At 49.6% G+C, this 18,080-nt stretch overlaps 7 protein-coding genes across 7 annotated transcripts; 3 read left to right on the forward strand and 4 right to left on the reverse strand.

The window, feature by feature from the left end:
- Nucleotides 1–111: 111 nt before the first annotated feature.
- FSUBG_7294 (ribosome biogenesis MAK21) lies at nucleotides 112–3,243 on the reverse strand (the record flags this gene model as incomplete). The annotated part of the gene is made up of 4 exons (XM_036685584.1): nucleotides 112–867; nucleotides 921–1,398; nucleotides 1,462–2,627; nucleotides 2,680–3,243. The coding sequence occupies 4 exons, from the start codon at nucleotides 3,241–3,243 to the stop codon at nucleotides 112–114; spliced, it is 2,964 nt and encodes a 987-aa protein (XP_036537162.1).
- Nucleotides 3,244–3,518: 275 nt separating this feature from the next.
- On the forward strand, nucleotides 3,519–6,770 carry FSUBG_7295 (prolyl-tRNA synthetase; the record flags this gene model as incomplete). Its single annotated transcript, XM_036685585.1, has 11 exons — nucleotides 3,519–3,690; nucleotides 3,742–3,782; nucleotides 3,860–3,929; nucleotides 3,981–4,063; nucleotides 4,111–4,240; nucleotides 4,297–5,510; nucleotides 5,566–5,593; nucleotides 6,134–6,295; nucleotides 6,373–6,482; nucleotides 6,536–6,653; nucleotides 6,718–6,770. The coding sequence occupies 11 exons, from the start codon at nucleotides 3,519–3,521 to the stop codon at nucleotides 6,768–6,770; spliced, it is 2,181 nt and encodes a 726-aa protein (XP_036537163.1).
- A 117-nt stretch (nucleotides 6,771–6,887) lies between these two features.
- FSUBG_7296 (uncharacterized protein) lies at nucleotides 6,888–8,484 on the reverse strand (the record flags this gene model as incomplete). The annotated part of the gene is made up of 5 exons (XM_036685586.1): nucleotides 6,888–7,022; nucleotides 7,070–7,364; nucleotides 7,425–7,661; nucleotides 7,715–8,262; nucleotides 8,323–8,484. The coding sequence occupies 5 exons, from the start codon at nucleotides 8,482–8,484 to the stop codon at nucleotides 6,888–6,890; spliced, it is 1,377 nt and encodes a 458-aa protein (XP_036537164.1).
- A 1,064-nt stretch (nucleotides 8,485–9,548) lies between these two features.
- On the forward strand, nucleotides 9,549–11,870 carry FSUBG_7297 (origin recognition complex subunit 1; the record flags this gene model as incomplete). The annotated part of the gene is made up of 4 exons (XM_036685587.1): nucleotides 9,549–9,941; nucleotides 9,996–10,426; nucleotides 10,480–11,108; nucleotides 11,158–11,870. 4 exons carry the CDS (start codon nucleotides 9,549–9,551, stop codon nucleotides 11,868–11,870), a joined length of 2,166 nt encoding a protein of 721 aa, XP_036537165.1.
- Nucleotides 11,871–11,958: 88 nt separating this feature from the next.
- FSUBG_7298 (pre-mRNA-splicing factor prp46) lies at nucleotides 11,959–13,451 on the reverse strand (the record flags this gene model as incomplete). The annotated part of the gene is made up of 3 exons (XM_036685588.1): nucleotides 11,959–12,044; nucleotides 12,105–12,269; nucleotides 12,323–13,451. 3 exons carry the CDS (start codon nucleotides 13,449–13,451, stop codon nucleotides 11,959–11,961), a joined length of 1,380 nt encoding a protein of 459 aa, XP_036537166.1.
- A 412-nt stretch (nucleotides 13,452–13,863) lies between these two features.
- Nucleotides 13,864–15,008, forward strand: FSUBG_7299 (26S proteasome non-ATPase regulatory subunit 10; the record flags this gene model as incomplete). Its single annotated transcript, XM_036685589.1, has 8 exons — nucleotides 13,864–13,915; nucleotides 13,975–14,000; nucleotides 14,053–14,181; nucleotides 14,246–14,348; nucleotides 14,401–14,414; nucleotides 14,469–14,700; nucleotides 14,757–14,851; nucleotides 14,952–15,008. The coding sequence occupies 8 exons, from the start codon at nucleotides 13,864–13,866 to the stop codon at nucleotides 15,006–15,008; spliced, it is 708 nt and encodes a 235-aa protein (XP_036537167.1).
- Nucleotides 15,009–15,148: 140 nt separating this feature from the next.
- On the reverse strand, nucleotides 15,149–17,879 carry FSUBG_7300 (TATA element modulatory factor; the record flags this gene model as incomplete). Its single annotated transcript, XM_036685592.1, has 3 exons — nucleotides 15,149–16,099; nucleotides 16,157–17,616; nucleotides 17,693–17,879. The coding sequence occupies 3 exons, from the start codon at nucleotides 17,877–17,879 to the stop codon at nucleotides 15,149–15,151; spliced, it is 2,598 nt and encodes an 865-aa protein (XP_036537168.1).
- Nucleotides 17,880–18,080: the final 201 nt, after the last annotated feature.

Raw genomic sequence — 18,080 nt, forward strand, 5'->3', positions numbered from 1 at the left:
GCGTATTTTCAAATGTGTCTTTGTGACTCCTGCATCTACATGTGTATTGTACCGCCAAAATATCAAAACATGGGTTCAGCTTCATCATGTCCTCACAATTGATAAGCCCTCCTACATATCCTCCTCTCCAGCCAAGAGCTCGGCATAATCGTCCACTGAGGCGAACATGGGAAGATCCTTGAGTTTTCTGCGCTTCGACTTCGGCTTCTCGCTTGCTGCCTCCTTGACCTCGAATCCCTCCTCATCTTCGCTTATCAAAGCACCACCCGTCTCCTCTTCGGACCCCTCAATATCCACGCTCATGTCGTCGTTGTCATCCTCGCCCAGCTCGCCATCCAAGGACAATGCTTGCGAGTCATCGTCCGATGCCATTTCTGAGTCGTCCAGGTCGAAGCCCACATCAGAGCCGTCGTCATCAGGGTCAACGCCAGGTTGCGTAGACACGAGTGCCTTCCAAACTTCGTCTTCTTGCTCATCGTCAGATCCAACGTTTCCTGCAGCATTCTTCTTAGTCTCCTTGCCCTCCTTGTCAACCTGCTGGAAGTACTGGTGGAAGAAGATGTCCTCCGCAGGAACATCTTCCGCTTTCTTCTTCCAGAATGCGGACGAGTTCACAGATGACACGGCACCTCCAGCTCCACGGCTGCCGAGCCAGATGTCGCCAGCGTCCTTGGTAGCCCGCAGAGGCTGCATGATGGAAACACCCTTGGCTGAATCGGTGACCTTGGCGTTTCGGTAGACGAACTTGTCCAAGAAGCGAATGAGTGAATGACTATCAAGGTCTGGCTTCAATGACTTCTTATTGCGCTCCAATATCGACATCGCATAGACTGTAACTGACGGATGGTAGTGACACTGAAGAGGAATCTGAAAATAGTCAGTATGGTAGCATTGAGTTGAGACAATAAACTGTTACTTACCATCTCCCACAAGCAACTACGGTTGGCGTTGCTGTACTCGGGATCTCTCTTCCGACCATCGTATCGTTGCTTCTCATTTGCGGGCTCATCGTCAAAGATGGACTCCTCAGGCTCTTCCAGTAAAGTTGAAAGATCAGGGAAACTCTCGCGTAGGTGCCCGACAAGATAGAGAAGCCCACATGTAAATGAGGGTTGATGAAGACCAGAGATCTGGAGCATACGCTTGGCAAAGGCCTTGACTCGGCGACTATCAACATCGTTTTTGAGCGCGCGCAGGAGAAGGTTCAGATAGAGTGCCTGCTTCGAGGAGTTCACCAGTCGAGGGTCAAGCAGGGACTCGTACAAGGTCCTATAAAATCTGTCGTTTGCAAGACCTCTTGATGAAGATATTTGTTGGATCAAGAGAAGTGCCTGGATTCCAGTGTTGAAGTTGCCTGAATGAGCAATCTTGAAGAGTGTGTCTAGGTGAGATTCCATGCTGTTGTAGTGTCAGTGTTACGTGTACGACAAGATATGCTGAAAGAAACAGAAGCACACATACATAGCATCGTTGCCAACCATGAATGGAGCTGCGCGATTGACTCCAGTCAGGATGGCAGATACGAGCTTATCGGCAGCCTCAGTCTCAGGCTCAGAAGCTGAGGGCTTTGCGATCTTACCGCCTCGCGGCCTTTGTGGTCGTCGTCCAGTGTTCCATTTGACGTCACTTTTGTTTTCGTCATCTTTGCCTGGCTTCGAGTCCGGTGTCGCAGTGATGCCTAGACTTCCAGTCTTCAAAATAATAGTAAAAAGGTCAAAGTAAATTCGCATCAGGGCCTCAGCTAATGAAGGCTCCTTGTTGCTAAGTATTGTCTGGTTCAGGGTGTTGATGGCGTAATACTTTGATCGGTGGTCCTGAGATGGATGCAGAAGGATATCCTGTTCAACAGTCCGGACAATGATAGGTTTCATTCCAGGATGCGAATTCTGCAGCTGGAGAATGAGGTACGACGCCCGAGAAGAGATCTTGCGATCCCGGTCACCCAACTTATTGACAAGCAATCTTAGAAGGTTGGATTCTTGCTCAGGCTTCTCCTTGAGGAGACCATAGACAAAATCGAGTGCTCGGGTACGTGAATACTCAATCTCGTCTGAGCACCAGGATTCGAGCAGTTGAATGAGTCGAAAGTAAGTCGCCTTAAGCCAATCCTCGTATATCCAAGCAATCAAGTGGGCGGGTGTGATCTTGCCAGGCAACGCGTTACCAGGGACCCAAGGCTTTCCAGGATTTCGCTGCAAAGTTCCAACAAGCCCTGGCTGATCGTGGAAAGCTCGAAGACGGCGGTCAGCAGGGAGCAATGTGCCAGGGCCAAGTAAATCAACGAGCGCGCCAATGGCACCGAGGGCCTGACCTCGACTTTTCTTGGAGGCCAGGCTCATAAGAGCATCAAAAGCCTTGATGTTGTGAACCGGAGACTCTTGAACGGCAAGAGTAAGAGCAGACACCTTATCGCTAAGCGTACCTGAAGTCATGATTGTTGACAAGAACTTGTGAGAAGATTGAGCAAAGACGCTAGTTCTGTATTTGGTTGCGTCCTCCTCCAGAAGTGTCAGAGCGTGCTGTTTCAAAGCATCCAGAGCGGCTCTGGGCGGAGTTGGCTCATCAGTAGTCGGCGCAGGAAGTTTGCGTAGTTCAGAATCATGCCAGTCTGCTCGAGGCTCGAAGGCCTGTTTTACTGTTAGCGGTCAGAAAACCCACCCTAGAAATCGTTCAACCTACCATATTGCCTTTCATTTGGGCGGGTTTCTTGGATGCCACGGCCTGTTCTTGCTCACTATCGTCGTCATCGACCTCTTCAGCTTTGTTATCTTTAGCGTCGTCGTCGTCCTCTTCCTCTTCCTCTTCCTCTTCCTCATCCTCTTGGTCGCTGGCTTCACTCATCTCAACCTCTGCAAATCCAAGTTGTTTGGAGAAAGCGGACAGCTCATCCTTAAGGCTCTTATCGACAGCTCTAGAATCCTTGGGGCCCTGAGTGTACTCTTCATCGTCGGAATCAACATCTTGAATAAGCGCCAGGTCGCTCTCATCGCCACCAAGGGCCTTAATCTCTTCTAATAGAGTCTTTTCATCGATATTTCCGCTCTTCTCACTAGATGAACTCTCGGAATTTCGCTGTCTCTTTTGATGTTGTTCGCTGTTAGCCTTGGTTGGAGGTTGCTTTCGTTTGCCAAGCCTTTTGTCGATTGTAGACGTCAGATTATCCAGTGCACTGTTGTCGAAGTTTGAGCCCTTGGAAGAGCTGCGAGGGCCTTTGCCTTTCGATTTCTTAGAAGGCTTCGCCATGCTGTCAGAGCCGGTTTGCTGATTGAAACTCTTAAATGGAAATGGATCTCGGAGACCTCCAGCTTTTTTTTTTTTTTTTGGGCTTGACGTTTTCCCCATTGCCCCACCTCCACCTTCCGGGCGTCTAGCGCGCCTACGGGCGCTAATGCAGGATGACTAACAATGATAGCAATTAGACGGAGGGTCTTCCGATTGTTGAATTACTATCAAAAGAGGACCTGATCTCATAAAAGTTGTATGTGCTGAGATCTCTTGTAGTCTCGGTTCTTAGAATCATGATTGGAAAAAGGATTGCTCACATAGGTGGCTCTTATATCCAAAAGGGCCCCCGGGGTGTCCAGCTGCGCGCCTTGTCAGTCACAAGTCTAGCAAAAGCCGACTCGCAACGGTCTACGCTGTCGAGAATATGGGTGCCAACCGGGGGTATTACTGCTAATGAAGATGAGTGTGAGTTAATTATGTTTTTGTTGAATCCATTGTGAGCTAATCAACTTTCAGTTGGCCATGGAAAACTCGTTCGCGGTGGTTTCCTCCGCCAGGTCGGTCGCTTAGCCCGAGTCGCCAAACGATGACTTGGGTGTTAATGCATCAGCAGGCTCACTCTGGTATTTTTCAGCTTCTTCCCCTAGGCCTCCGTGTTCAGGACAAGATAGAAAAGTTGATCGATAAACATATGCTCTCAGTTGGTCAGTACGATGCCAGTAACTTAGCACATGTCATTAAAACGTTATCCATAGGTGCATCAAGATTATCTCTGTCAACTATTTCATCAGAAGAATTGTGGCGAAAGAGTGGTCGTCTTGAATCTGTTGCGCCCGAGGTAAGAGCCTGGAGTTTTGACGAAGCGGTATGGGCTGACTCGTCCAGCTTTTTCGATTCAAAGATCGTAAAGATACTCCGCTGATATTGTCGCCTACGCATGAGGAGGAGATCACCTTCCTTGTCGCCGGAATCGTCAATTCATACAAGGACCTCCCAATTCGACTTTACCAGATCAGTTCGCATTTCTGTCTTCACCATTGATGCTAAACCTACTGACGTTACGTTTCTCAGCCCGAAAATACCGCGATGAGCGTCGCCCTCGCCACGGCCTTCTGCGCTCACGGGAGTTCCTGATGAAGGATCTCTATACTTTCGACCTCACAACACTTGAGGCTGAGGAAACCTACCGCCAGGTGTCTGCAGCATACCGCGCCTTCTTTGATGAGCTAAAACTCCCATATTTTGTGGCCGAGGCAAGCTCTGGTGATATGGGCGGAGACTTAAGTCATGAATATCACGTGCCAAGTTCTGTCGGAGAAGATACCGTGGTAAATTGTGACTCTTGTGGCTATACTGCTAACGACGAAGTCGCTGCTCTCCGACCCCCCTCTCCGGCATATGATGGTTCAGAGAGCCCTCCGGTGTCTGACTTTCGTGTTTGGCGAGGTATCTCCAAGGACCGAAAAACCTTGATCAATGCTTGGTATCCTCGATCATTGGGGACCGCTGCAGAAAGTGGTCTCAATCTTCATGCCCTCAAATCAGCTGTCCCTGAGCTGGACGTCACCATTGAGGATCCCTTGCCACTTTGGGGAGTATCATTGGAGAGCGGAGCGGCAAAGGTGATCAATGTTGTTGATGGAAGACTTGTACCGGTATTTGAAAGAGTTCGCGATCAGTTACCGTTGTTGCCCAAAGATCTTCAACCATACCAAGCTGAGTACTCAACATTTGGCAGTACAGCCTCTGGTGGCGGGCTGAATTTGGCACGTATCACTGATGGCGATGCTTGCCCTCGATGTGGAGATGGCGCATTAAAAATCCATCGTGCTTTAGAGTGCGGCCACACATTCCAACTTGGAACTCGCTATTCAGTACCACTCGATGCTTGTGTCACCTTACCACGCTCGGGGATTCCGGCGAGAGCTGCGGAAGAGGGGCTAGTCCCAGGGAGTCGTATTCCTCTTCAAATGGGCTGCCATGGCGTTGGCGTTTCGAGAGTCTTTGGTGCTGTTGCTGAGATTCTCGCGGACGAGCAAGGACTGAATTGGCCCCGAGCCATTGCGCCGTTTGAGGTTACGATCATACCTACACCAGACTTAGCCGAAGACTCTCTGAGAATTTACGACTTGCTTGCCGCAGGCGACTGTTCGCGTAATGGCTTAGACGTTGTTCTCGATGATCGCCAGCGATCATTTGTCTGGAAGATGAAAGATGCCGATATAGTAGGGTTTCCTGTTTTGGTTATCATGGGAAGATCTTACAAAGAGAATGGAACTTGCGAGGTTCAATGCAGACGGCTTTCGATCAAAGAAACTATAAAGCTTGACGCTCTGCCAGAGTTCATCTCCAATTTATTGGATCGGCTGTAAGGGATGGACCTGAGTTAGTATCACATAACTACTATATTCGAGACGCATGTATAACAAACAAAGCACAGTTCATAGCAACACGGATCGACAAATCAAAAAAGTTAAAAGAGAAAATAATTAACTGAAATGGAGCATCTGGGGTAAGACAATGTATGATTTTACCTGGACACCTCCTTGCTACATAAGGTAGTAAGGTAGGTTACCTAGTAGCTACTATACTTAAGTTAGTACCTAGTAGAGGTAACTACATTATGATCTTAGGCAGGTAGGTGCTGAAGTAATTAGTGGCCTTCTCTACCTATGACAGTGCCTATAGCACCCCCGTTAGTAGAATTCAACAACTCCACGTCATTTTATTACTCAAGCGAGACCCTGGAGGGGCATTCAAAGGCACCTAGACATTAATTCACGACAACTACAATTTGTCCGCCGCCACTTCAGTATACACCAAAAAGATGGCTGGAAGACAAGAAACCAGTAAAGCTACTTAGTAACTCATTCTGAATATCCATTTGCTGACTCCCATTGCGCTATAGTCAACCTCGATACGCTAGAGCCCCAGCAGCTTGCCCAAGTCAAGAAGCAGCTTGATGAAGAGCTCGAGCACTTGACAACGTCATTCGCACAACTCCATGCCGCCCAGAACAAGTTTAAAGACTGCCTCCAATGCGTTAAGAGCCGCGCTGCCGCTCCCGAAGGTACATAATCCGCATGCTTAGCCGCTTCCCACTCAGCGCACAGCCTCGCTTTCTGAACAGCACCTGACATGCTCCAGGTTCCAACTCTGTACTGGTTCCTCTCACCAACTCTCTCTACGTTCGTGGTCAGCTCACAGATGCCGATACTGTATTGGTGGATGTAGGCACTGGATTCTTGGTTGAAAAGGTATTTGTGATCCTGGCAAGCCTGGAACCGTTCACTGATTGGCCACCACACAGAAACTCAAGTCGGCCGAAAAGTTCTACGATAGCAAAGTTGAGGAGCTGGGAAATAACCTGAAAGATCTCGAGGTTATTGTCCAACGGAAGCAGACAAACGCACGAACGATTGAAGAAGGTATGCTTTTCTCGGCCACGCAGCCTCTACTAGGTAGGAGCAAGGCTAATATGACCCCTTACAGTTTTGAGGCAAAAGATCATGGCTGGCCAAGGGCAAGGCGATCAACAGGCCTGAAAGCAAGAATAAAAAACTTTCCATTATTCTAGGTCCGATTAAGATTAGCCAGACCCCAGTTTAGTAGGTATCATCTGGTGATACCCCAAGCGGCACAGCATCGCCTTTGCGCACCTGCTATGACGAGGCAGTATCAGCATGCACTCTGTTCAGGAGAGCTTGGACCTCCATAATGGTCCGCAAGAAGCATCCGAGCCTCGACTGGAGATCATCACCCTCCTCCCAAATGTTCTCGAGCCCCCCCCCCCAGCCCTTTCGCAGTTCAGACTTTCCTCCCAGTGGGGGGCGTATAATTCAACCCCCCAAGTACTATTTTGCTCCCCAGTCGTGCGAGATCCCTTTAGATTCTCGGTGATGTTGATCTTGAGGACATAGGGGGTGTCTTTGAATGGAATTATTGCCCAAGATCTTGCCTGAATTTCAGTGAATTGCTCAGCGGGGATCGCAAGTTTACTCGTGTTGACATTTGGCAAAGGGAGAATGGTGCCCTCGTCTGGCTTGAAGACAACCGATATCCTCTTTGCAAGGTCTCTAAACTCTGTTGGGACGTCCACTTTGTCCCAAGCATCCATTCGAATGTTCCAATCGTGTTCCCTGTAAGTGCAAGACATGAGTAAGTGGGGGGGGTTTTCCTTCTTCGAATAATTGACGTACATGTCAGGAGCAGCAGTCGTCCAACTCCAACGTGCCCGGGTCTCTGGCCTCGTAGCGCGGACCATTGCTAGTTGCATAAGTTGAGGAGTGTAGTCGGCCTCAGTCTTGATTTGCAGACCATTGGCCACTACAATAACTTCACAACCTCGCCTCATGTCCTTTATGTTCTTGCAGATGCCGGCCTCTGGGCGTGAGATATACTGCAAGAGTTGCTCCGCCTCGTGAGCGTCTCCAAGTCTATTGCGTGTCAGATATAGTGATCCCCCATTTGAGCATGTTGCTCCGCTCACCTGGTTACAATCGAGGCTCCTCCACGACTGGGATACATGTCCATAAGTGTGGTAAAATGGTCGAATGCGATCTCGTCTTCGGTACCTTTCGGTCTCTTGGCAATGATAACGTGCCCGAAACTGACTCGCAAGCCCATGGTCTTATTGAGTGCCATCAGGCCTTCTGCCGAGGATGTCAGGTCCGACGCCAGTCTTGGCAAATGTTCATCCATTGAAGAAGCGTTACTGATGGTGTTTGAGGTTTTAGAAAGAAAGGATGGGCGTGCTCCGAGTTTCAACTGAATCATGTCAGTAACGGCCGCATTAGTTGGTCTCTGTATAAGAAAGCGTGCGGAAGAACTGTCGTTGGATAGACGCATGTCCCGAATTCTCCAGTTGACCGCTTCAAACGCCTGCTGAAGGCGATGGATAGAATCGCAGTGAATTTCGAGAATGTTTGGCACATCCCGCGTGATATAGACTCGATATTTTCTGCGTATATCGTCGAGTGCCGCTGGTTCATCCAATGCGACAGGTAGCAAGTGTTGCCCTGGAAGCACAAGGCTCGCCTTCAAGTCTCGTTAGATGCTGTCACATAAACTTAGAAGCGAATTCGAGAGGATCATTACCTGTACTAGATATTTTCCCGGCGGTGGACGGCCAAGGTGTTTAGCATCCTCGGCTTGCCGGATCTTGTCTTCTCTACCTTGGTAGATGTTTTTCGCTGTCTTCAACCTCTCATTTTTCGTCGACGCAAACTTGAGAGCCTTTGAGAGAGAAGTTGGAGGCATGGGGTCACCTCTACCTGAGGGGATTCTTCCCCCCTTCCCCTGATACATAACGTCGCGCAGCACCCTTACTTAAGAAAGAACAGAGAAGAATGAGCTGGTGGCGAGTAGACAATGGTTATCTTTCTTTGAGGTTCAGGCCGGAGAGGATATATTGAAATGACTGGTAGTTGGGGAGAGTCGAGAAGGCGAAAGGCGGAAGGGGGAGGAAGGAGAAGAGGTGCATTGGAAACAGCCCAGTGAATCACGCCGGGTGACTGCCTAGGGTAAGGTAAGGTAGGTAAGGCAGGTACCTTCGGGAATGAAGCAAACAATTTCATTTCATTTTGTTTGTGTGCAAAGCTGATGCTGCCCACCTTATTGGCGAAGCACGTTTGCTCTATCCCGTTTGCTATCCAGCATCTTGCATGGCACTTGCACAGCTTTCAGCTCACAGGTGTTTGCTCACCTCACGTCGTAGGTACCTACCTAGGTACCTAATTAATGCAAGTAAGGTAAGTAGTTAAGTAGACGCATAGTATGAGGTACCTTGCGTAGTCTAAAGTTTCTCTTTGATTTCGTGACATGTCTGAGTTAGTTAGTATAAGGAATAAATAAGACGAGTAAGGATGCCCTTGTATTTATCAATCGAAGTTAAAAGAAGTTATTTTAGAAAAGCATATAAAAAATACTATTAATTATTTAGATAAAATAGTTGCTTTAAAGTTCTTGTAGTATTATCAAGGTGGAAGAGTAAGATATAGTTTACATCTCTCCATAACCCTGTTCAAACGTATGATTTTGTTGCGTAAAGGCAGCAATAATGCGACCATGTAAGGCTCAGTATCAATACTACTTTAGGTGTTAGAGATTCCCCACTAGCCCACCTAACTACTAGGTACTAACCTACCTAAAGAAATGCTCGAGGTATTCGGAGTACCCAGGTAGGGAGGTATTAGGTATCTGGCTACAATACCCCGGTATATGCATAGCCCATAGCAACCAATTATTTGTTCCTTACTTCAGTCGCGTCTCCTGCGACGCGTGAGTCGCCGTGGCAGCACCTGGCACTGATTAACGACAAAATAATGGCCCCCATCAACTCGGAAGAAAATACAAAACGTCAACTGTCTAAAGTTCCCCAAGATCTATCTGACGACGAGCTCGCGGACGTAGAACCATCATGGCAATGGATCTATAACTCTACCCCAACGACCGAACGAGGTGATGGAACACAGAGCGATAGAAAACGAAGAAAGGTGACAGGCGACAGGATCGTCGGGGCAAGGATTGGCCAATTTGAATGCAGAATCGGAGACACTGTCATGCTCAAAGCTGATGGCTCTAATGAAGCCTGGATCGCCTTGATCTGCGAATTTGTTGAAGACGATGGCGAGGGAGAGAAAGCAGCAAACTTTATGTGGTTTTCGAGTGAAAAGGAGATCCGAAGTAGGGACAAAAAACGATCCGATTACTACCCAGTCAGCTTTGAAACCCCTTGGCGCTGTTGGATGTAGACTAATCAAAAGCTATAGAATGAACTCTATATCTCTCCATCATGGGATATTAACCCCCTGGCATCAATCAACGGCAAAGCTAAGATCATGTCTCAAGATGGTTTTCTTGCGAGATACCCCCAGGGTAAGGTTCCTCGAAGCGATCCAGACTTCGGTAAGGTCTTTGTCTGTCGACGAGGCTGCAATACCCGCACTGCTACATACACAGACGAGTTTATATGGGAGGAAATATACCGGGGTGAGCATGATTTGTTTGCCTTGATGGATAGGGTCAAGACTGGTACGAAAGTCACACGACGTCGTCGAAAGGCTCGGAGTCCATCACCTTCTGACGATACTTACCATCCTGCGCAAATCCCACAGACACCAACCAAAACAGGACGGGGCTCGGTCGCTGCTACGCCAACTTCACGAAGGAGCCAAGCCACACCAGGCTCTCGTGTCAAAAGGTTTGTGATGAAAGCCCCTCTCGCTGGCGTGGGTTATTAACAATTACTTGTAGGAGTGCAAGCAAGAGACTTGAGTTTACGCCTTTGGCCACACGCAAACTGTCGCCCAGTCAAGTTGAATCTTCGCCTTTCCAGATAGCACGATCTCGCCTACATGTCTCCTCGGTCCCAACCAGTCTTCCTTGTCGGGAAGGAGAATTTTCTTTGGTTTATTCTCATCTCGAGGCAGCTATTTCGGATGGCACAGGTAACTGTATTTACATTTCCGGAACACCTGGAACAGGGAAAACAGCGACGGTCCGTGAGGTCGTCTCCAGGCTTGAAGAAGCTGTAGGCTCTGATGAGCTGGACGATTTCATATTCGTGGAGATCAATGGTATGAAGATCACGGACCCTCACCAATCCTATACTCTTCTCTGGGAAGCCCTCAAAGGGGAGAGAGCCAGTCCAGCACAGGCCCTTGATCATCTGGAACGAGAGTTCAACAACCCCAGCCCTCGCCGAATTCCTTGTGTTGTGCTCATGGATGAGCTTGACCAACTAGTCACCAAGAATCAGGCCGTCATGTACAACTTCTTCAACTGGCCCACTTTACGACATAGCCGTCTTATTGTACTTGCAGTTGCAAACACCATGGATCTTCCCGAGAGAACCCTCAGCAATAAGATCAGCAGTCGACTAGGTATTATCTCAATTCGACACATTGCTGTGATATCAACTAAAAACCTTAGGTCTAACACGTATCACATTCCCTGGTTACAATCACGAACAACTGATGAAGATCATTCAGTCACGACTAGAAGGAGTCCCTGGGGATATTGTAGATCCTGACGCTATACAGTTCGCCAGCCGAAAGGTAGCCGCAGTCAGCGGTGACGCCCGGAGAGCCCTTGACATCTGCCGCCGAGCTGTAGAGCTCGCCGAGGCCGATGCTCCTAGTGACCCTGCAACTCCAAGCAAGCGAGACAGTCAAACGCAACCCAAAGGTTCAGGTCGCGTTACTATTGCGACAATCAAGAAGGCCATCAACGAAGCAACCACTAATCCCATTCAACAACACCTTCGAAGCCTGCCTTTGATGTCCAAGCTTGTCATGGCAGCTCTTTTGCTGCGTATTCGAAGAACAGGTCTTGCCGAGACTACCTTCGGGGATACCCTCGACGAGATACACCGTGCCTGCCTTCGAGCTCCAGCAGCACTCCCAGGCGTAGCAGCAGTTCTCAATAATGGCCTGAAAGGAACGCAGATGGGAAGTCAGCGCCCAATGACCAGACCCGGTCACATTCACACAGCGGCGCTCGAACTGGTAGCAGCCGGCCTGGTTAACCTTGAAGCTCAGCGCGCAGAGAGGTCCAGTAAGCTCCGTCTTTCTATTGCAGACGATGAAGTAAAAATGGCCCTCCGTGATGACGGAGACCTTAAGGCTTTGGGTATCGGTGTATAACAGTTGTAGTGTAGTATGGAACCCGAACGGCGTCCTGCGACGATTCATTCTTAATAATTAAAAAAACATACCACCTCTAATTGCTCCTTTAAAACTTTCGTCGGGCCAGTGTGGGCTTCCATTCGAGGGGGTGTGATTCTTCTGTAGCTGTTTCGTCTTGCTTCCAGATTTTGACTGAGGATAGATGCATTAGCAAGGCAAAGACGAGCATGTCAAGACAAGATAGAGACTTACTTGTTTTATCAGCTTCACCACAGATCAGTCGTAGGCCAGAACGATCGAACGTTGAGCTCATGATACCTGCCTCGGCATCGAGAGAGCCGGGTTGAGCTGTGGTATCAAGAGATTGGAATCGATGGCCAGTCTTCCAATCCCAAAAGCTCATGGAGCCATTATCGCCTACAGTTCAGATTAGACACATGTGGTGTGGAAGATCGAATCGTATCACTTACCTCCTGTAAAGAAGACATTTTGCTCGTTAACACTCATCGTGTTAATAATAGCATTGTGGCCCTCGAAGTTCTGCATGAAAGCACCTTCAGGGCACTTCCATTGCTTGACACTTCCTGTACTGCCGCTAGCAAATGTGAACTCTGATGGATGTGTTGCTAGAGCACGAACACCTTTTTTGTGATGAGTTAGCACACCCATGGTCTTGCCAGCTGCGAGATCCCAGAGTCGGACTGTCGAATCCAAAGATCCGGTGATAACCTGAGGGTCAGCCTCTTGACAAACAAGATCGGAAACCGTCTGGGTGTGGCCAGACAGGACGTGAATGTTACTTCTGGTCCGCATATCCCAGACACGGGCAACACCATCACGCCCACCAGTGACCAGAACATCGAGGGTTGGATGTAGGGCAAGAGTATAGACACCGCTGAGATGTCCGTGGTAGTGACGAATGACTTTGTTAGTCTCGAGATCCCAGCACTTGACCATCTTGTCTTCGCCACAAGAGAAGAGGTAAGGATGACGAGGGGACACTGCGAGGCCGCGCACAGTACTGATATGTCCAGTAAGAGTCAGCCTCAGCGAGCCCGTGGCCAAGTCCCAAATCTTGATAGTTCGATCTCCTGCGCCGCTTGCAAACCATTTGTTGCCAGGTTCAACAGCCAGACTACGCACCCATCCGAGATGACCAGAGATGACCCTCATTAACTTCCATGGCGCGTGCCATTCTGGCTTCTGCTGCTGAAGGCCTTGCACTCCTCTTGATGTAAGACTCATGTTCTGTGGTGTACTTTCGTCCTTGGCAGCAGGAGCAGATGCCTTGACCGAACTAGGCGCCCCCTCAAGGAGTTTCATTGCTGGGCGAGCAGGCACACCAGCCTTAGAAGTCTTCTTCCCAGGCTGTTTCGTTGGAAGCTTCGCAGCAATTGATGGCGGTAAAGTCTCGACATCTGAGTATTCGCTGCGGAACCGTCTCTTGATGATGGGGTCCTCGGACGCGTCGTCTAGCTTCTGGCGCTTTGTGGTCGATCGCTCGGATGCATGGGCGTAGACTGTTCTCGAGACGTTCGCATTTTGTGCGGCGAGGGCATTGAGTCGAAGAGCATCTTGAGACACTTCCGGTGTCTCCATGATGTATGTGCGCTTGTTTTTGCGACTCAAAAGTACCTGGATAACCGCTGGGGATGTTGATGATGATGATGATAAACTGGGCCTATTCTTTGTAATGGAAGCGTGTAAAGGCTGGCAGCCGCGTGTGGCGCTAGATTTTTCTACACAACAGCGCCACAGATGTGTGGCTATGAGGTTCGGATATCTACTAACCTAACTACCAGGTATGTACCTACATCTTGCTCTCCACCTGGTACTTGACTTCCTGCGAGCTCTCTGTTGCGCTAACAGGGATCTACCTACGTAAGATCAGCTACGTACGGCTGGTCATCCATCACACTAACAAGCAACACCTGTTGTGATATCTCCAACGCGACGGGAGTTTATTAACAATATTAATTTTCTTATCTGCCTTTGTTGCTTCGTAGGCAGTATGGATATGGATGATAAGTTTCCTCTTCATGCCGCTGCTCGTGAGGGGCGAGGTATGCTTCATGAATTATACAACTCCATGACTGGGATCACCACTAATCGGCAAATATAGTAACTGTCTTTGAAGGGCTTCTCAAGGTCAGCATTCGCCTTTATAATTATATGTACCAGACATTGATTTCTTGGACAGTCAGACCCAAAATTGTCCCAACGAAAGGATAATGATGGTCGGTATCCAATACACTGGGCAGCTTCTTCTAACAACTTGGATATCGTCCAATTGTTAGCCAACCAACGCAGTTTCGATCCTGATGTCCAGGTGAGCAACGACTCCTCATTGACAGCCTCCTCCTACCTCCAGGACAATAACCGACAAACTCTAGGATGAAAGCGGGTGGTCTCCTTTGATGATCTCAGCCAGTGTTCCAGAGGGTGAAGCCGTTGTCAAACTTATCATTTCCAAAGACGCGGACGTGAACCTCAAGAGTAAGTCTTGCTCTCCGTCTACCAATCCAAATATACTCACCGGACCTCGAAGATTCTGCTGGACAGGTAAGGCTTCGATCACTAAAGCTAAATCGAGAACCATCTAAGCTCACCATATAGACTGCCCTTCACTTTGTCGCCTCCAAGAAGAACCTTGATATTGCCCGTGTTCTTATCGACAATGGCGCGTCGACCCGAGTTCGCGATCGCAGGGGGCAGTATCCCATACATCGCGCTGCTGCTGTCGGTTCTGTGCCAATGGTGACTCTGCTTCTCAAAAACAGAAGTCCGCTAAACCCTGCTGATAATGAGGGTTTCACCCCCCTTCATCACGCAATTGCAGAGGGACATGGTAAAAAGACTCCCTTTGCTACCGGCGTTAAAAAGCCACTAACCTCTGTTCTCCAGGGGACACTGCTGTTGCCCTCCTCAAAGAAGGCGCTGATTTCACCCTTAAGAACAGCGCGGACGAGCTAGCACTTGATCTGGCACCAGATAAAGAAGTATGTATATCTCTAAAATACAACAAACACGGAGTTCCTGGCTCTCTTCTCTTCGCACCACTCTATAAACTCCCATCTAACTCTATCTCTCTGTCAATAGGTACGCCGATATGTCTTACAAGGTGCAGAGCGTGAGGGTATCGAGTTGCCAGGGTAGCTAGGAATACATGCTGGAAGAAAGAGGGGAAAAGTGCAACGCATCGCGACGTTTGCCGGGTCTAGGATGCGAACACGAGAAAGCAAAGAAAACAAAGCAGAAGACAACGAAGTGAAATAGAAACAATTTCTTCCCTTTTCTTACTTCATCACGGTCCGTTCAACCAACTCGCGATACATGTCCTTGACGTCCTGAACGTCAGCCTTGAGCTCCTCAACGAGCTCGCTCTTCTCGCCCAGCATCTCTAATGTTGTCTGGTATCGCGAGTTGATGTTCTCTACTTCTGCTTCTAACTCTTTTACCCTTGCTGAAGCGGATTTTTGTGCTTCCAGCTCTGTCATCAGGTTCACAATATCAGATCGCGCTTCGTCTCGCTGGCTACATACACGAGCCATCTCTTCTTTGGCAGCCACCTTCTCGGCTTCCAGTCGTCGAATTGCCGCGCTCATTCTCTCGACGAGCTGAACAGAAGGACCAGCCCCGACTGTCGAGACCGAAATCATGTCTTGCGCAACGTTGCGGGGAGATGAAGGGTCACCATCATCTAGACCATCATCACGATCTGGTGGCGGAGATGCGGCGCGTGGTGACTCGGTAGGTGGCTCAAACGGCGAGAAAGGGGGTGGGGGAGGTATCGCATGGCCGGCTGTGGACAAAGCACTAGGGCGAGGAGGTTGACTGGACATTCTTCGTCCAAAGAAGAAGCCATCGCCGGCGCTTTCGGTTTGGCTTCCCGGTGTGGGCACTCGACGATGCTGTCTTGCTGGTACAGGAAGCCCGATGAAGTCCGAGCTAAAGGTTCGGGCAACAGAGAGCAATGGGGAATCGGGTCTGCTCTGGGACCGGGGTGTGCTTGTAGCAACATCGTCTGCCCATTGCCTTCGTTCGGCCTCGGCCGAAACCTCCCTGCTCGCCACTCGCTGCTGCTTCTCGAGCTCGTTGCGTGCCTGTTCGAGGGCCGTCTCCACGCTCTTGTGTTGGATTCTGAGGGCAGCAAGCTCTTCACGACATGTCTCGAGCTCCTGCCGAGCGACTGTGAGAGCTGGACTAACGTCCTGAAGCTCATCCTCGAGTCGCTTATATCGAGTTGCCTGTTGAAGGTGTCAGCCATCTTCCCCCTTTTTCACAGTAGAGAACATATAGTTTACCGCGTCACGAGCCTTCTTCCGCATTTCTGACTCTCGCCGTTGCGCTTCGTCCCTCTCCTTTTCAAGGCTGGCAGCCTTAGTCAGGAGTGAGGTCTCTATACCTTGCCAGTTCTCGCTGGCCGATGCATACTGCGATTGGAGGGTTTCAATATGCCGTATCAACTTGATGTCACCGCCAGATCCTGCAGAAGCCTCTTCGGCCGTCACTCTCATTGCCTCGAGTTTGCCCTCGGCCGCTCTCAGCTCGAGTTTTAGCTCTTCTTCAATATTCCGGCCACGTTCCAATGCCCGGTCTAACTTCTCTTGCCACTCAACCTCAGTCAGGCGCAATTTCTCAACCAATGCCTCGTTTTCCGACCGCAGTGATGCGATAGTACGGTCAAGTTCCTGCTGTTTGTTCTTCTCAATATCTAGCGCCTTTTTTAACGCCTCAGTGTGGGTGGCTTGTATGTGTTCAGCCTTAGCTTTAGATTCTTGCTCCAGACGTCGATAGGCATCCTCCTTGACAGCTTTGTCTTTCTTCAGGGCGTCGATTTCCTTCTGGAGCGTAGCGCTCGCTTTCCGCACTTCCTCATTTTTCTTCTCTTGCTCTTCCTTGTTGTTGATTCGACTGCGTAGGGATTCCACCTCGGCTAGAGCTTTTTCTTTACCTTTTTTTAGTTCGTTGGCCTGTTTCTCGTTGTCTATAATCTGGGTGCGCAGCTTGCGAACCGTTGTTCGGAACTTTTGCTCTGAAGTTGAAAGCTTTCGTCCTTCCTCCATTAGCAGAGCGATCTTCTCATCTTTTTCGGCCAATTTGCGCTCTACACTACCCGCTTCAGCAGAATTTGCAGTCTGCCTAGCTGCATCGGCGGCATTTTTAGATAGAAATTGCAGTTTGGCTTGTAGTGAGTCGATTTGCTCAATATACTCTTGAATCTCTTCTGAACGAAGCGCGTGGGCTTGAGTGGCGTTCTGGTCTTTCTGTGACTCTTCAACTGGAGCCTCTACGATCTGTGGAGCCTCTACAGGATGCCTGGTATCTGGTATTGGACTGTTCAGGTTTTGCTGGATGCCGGATTTGTCCGTAACTTCTTGTTCTGGTGCACTTCGAGGTTCGGCCTTAGAAGGCGGCTCAACGATAATCGGGGTGGGGAAATCATGCTTGAGGTCTTGTTCACTATTCTCCCTATTGTTGCTTCCCTCAGATGTCGCTGGTTGTTCAGCTGGGGGGGCGGAAGCTGAGCTGTCAGAGGTTGACTTGTCGACTTGGTTGGCGGGTTCAGTTGGCTTGATCTCCGATACTTCGATGCTTTGTCTCATCACTACGGGTTCAGTGCTAGCAGGGCGCTCCTTGTCAATCGAACTACGAGAAGTATCGATGGAGCTGCGAGGAGACGATTGTGAGGTTCGCGAGGCCATAGCCTTGGCCAACCTAGCTTGTAGACGATCATTGGCACGGTTGGGCTTCGGGGCAGCAGCTATAAAGAACAGGGAGTCAGCATGCGACAGTTCTGCCCGCACCAGAACACGGCCGAGGAGAAAAGAGAGGCATACCAGATGCAGTCGGTTTGGGGCTTGGTGATGGTGATGGCGAGGGTGCCGCCTTCATTCCCTGCTGCTGCTCATATCCTTGTGCTGCCTGTTGGTCTTCGTCCAGTAAGTTGTCGAGACGATTCTCGACACCTTCAAAGGCCGACGAGAGGAACGCTCCCCATCGCGACCCTTTGCCCGGCGCAGTCATGGTCGAATGACGAGAGCGCCCGAGGTGTTGGATCACAGCTCGTCGTTGTCGGCCGTCAACTGATTGACGTGATCGCTGGTGGACACCTCATCGATGTGCTGCAGAAGAAGTAGATGTAGCACCTGGGAGAGGCGCTTGAGTTGGCCAGGCTGTACCGCAACTGCAATGTAGGTGTGTAGTTGTATTTCGGTGGTGGTGGTT

Source organism: Fusarium subglutinans (assembly GCF_013396075.1).
Source record: "Fusarium subglutinans strain NRRL 66333 chromosome Unknown NRRL66333_c0000092, whole genome shotgun sequence".
Classification (NCBI taxonomy): Eukaryota; Fungi; Ascomycota; class Sordariomycetes; order Hypocreales; family Nectriaceae; genus Fusarium; species Fusarium subglutinans.